The 1,831-nt window shown below is 37.8% G+C and overlaps 1 protein-coding gene across 1 annotated transcript in view; it reads left to right on the top strand.

Moving 5' to 3' along the window:
• The window catches only part of tert (telomerase reverse transcriptase), a 30,569-nt gene that overhangs the window by 14,341 nt on the left and 14,397 nt on the right, over nucleotides 1–1,831 (top strand). The window contains exon 10 of the mRNA XM_016520717.1: nucleotides 1,026–1,097. Within this exon, the coding sequence (XP_016376203.1) occupies nucleotides 1,026–1,097 (72 nt within the window). The remainder of the gene's footprint in view (nucleotides 1–1,025; nucleotides 1,098–1,831) is intronic.

Raw genomic sequence — 1,831 nt, 5'->3', positions numbered from 1 at the left:
ACTTTCACTTCTTTCACTTCAGTAAGGAGGTCTCTTGTTCAGGCAGCAGCATTCAAGCGTTGTCTTATTCTGCCCTGCGAGCCGTGCGAAGTGGACTTCACATGATATTCCACCATGATTCCAGTTCCAAGGGAACCTTAAGCCAGAATTTAAATGTTACTATGGTAAAATAAATATTCAAACCACGTGTGTTACAACTAACACCCCGTTACTTTGTGCATCGCACTCATCGCAAGTTTATTGTTAAATTGTTAAATGCCCTTACATATCTCTGTCACCATTATAAGTGTTTGATCACCACATTTGAGTGATCATTGCAAAAAATGTGTTTATGTATATATATTCTGTTTATGTATATACTGTATTCTATATATAGTACCAGTCAAAAGTTTGGACACACGAATGGGAAAGTGTCCAAACTTTTGACTGGTACTGTACCATAATATACACAAAGAATATCGGCCGATATATCGATATCTGCCTTTTTTTACTCCCAAATATCGGTATCGGCCCCAAAAAACCCGTATCGGTTGGGCTCTAATATTTTCATGGCATTCTCACTGTATTTTGTCTGTTTTGCTTATATCTGTACACCTTTCACTTTTTAAGACTAAAAACAAAAGATGGATTCATTGCTATTCTTAACTAAAATCACAACAACAATAAAACAGTAGGCTATGGCTTACAAAACGTTTGTTAACAAAAACGAATAAGACGAGGCATGGCACACACCACATGCTGTATTATATACGACTAATAAATTACAGAATGTTTAGCAAACACTGAGGAATCAAATAAATCATAATAATAAAGAGAGCCTCCATAGCGTGACGGGAGGTAAACGGCAAAGATAACAAGCTTTTCAAAACGAAAACAAAAAGAAAAGTAAAACTAAACTGGCTGTCCGTGACCGGTCTTGCGTGTTTTTTTTGTTTTGTTTTTAACTCGCACATTCTCAAAAGATTTTTGGTCTTAGTCTCGAGCCCTGTGTGTGTTTAATGATTGTGTGTGTCTGTCGTTGGCAGGTGTCTCATGCGGCTGGTGGATGATTTTCTGCTCATTACGCCTCATCTGAGCAAAGCCACGGAGTTCCTGACGTACGTCCACACGCAAAGACATGAACATGCATGTGATCCAAACAAGTCCGTAACCTTGTCTTGAACACTGGGGGAGACAAACTTTATATATATATATAATATATATACACTACCGATCAAAAGTTTGGGATCAGTAAGTCTTGTAATGTTTTTAAAGAATCCGGCTGAAGATGTTCTCCACGTCCTGAAGAACAGAGCACACTAGAACTTTCCCAAGCGCTCATTCTGAGTGGCTCAATAGTGCGATATGCGGTATTAACACTATATAGATACAGCGGGTAAAATCAGTTTTGAACACGTCAGCATTTTTCTCAGTAAATATATTTCTGAAGGTGCTGTTGACTTGAAATTTTCACCAGATGTCAGTAACAACCCAACTAATCCATACATACAACTAAAACAAAACAAATAAGTTCAGAAATTAAATTATGTGTAATAAAATAGAATGACACAGAGAAAAAGTATTGAACACATGAAGAAAGGGAGGTGCAAAAAGGCATGGAAAGCCAAGACACCAGCAGAAATCTACCAGTAATTAGAAAGCAATCCTGCCCCTCGTCAGTGGAGATTAATATTAGCTGCTTCAGTGCCAACACCTACAGTACCAGGATGATGAAGATAAAACAAGGGAGGACATTTCAGCGAGACAATGATCCCAAACACAGCCAAGGAAACTCGATTGGTTTCAGAGAAAGAAAGTTAGAATGCTAGAATGACTTGAATCCAATAGAAAA

This window comes from Sinocyclocheilus rhinocerous, unplaced genomic scaffold (genome assembly GCF_001515625.1).
Source record: "Sinocyclocheilus rhinocerous isolate Xijiao unplaced genomic scaffold, SAMN03320098_v1.1 scaffold359, whole genome shotgun sequence".
Taxonomy (NCBI): domain Eukaryota; kingdom Metazoa; phylum Chordata; class Actinopteri; order Cypriniformes; family Cyprinidae; genus Sinocyclocheilus; species Sinocyclocheilus rhinocerous.
Note: the sequence above shows the minus strand (reverse complement) of the source record. Positions and strands in the feature narration are given on the sequence as shown.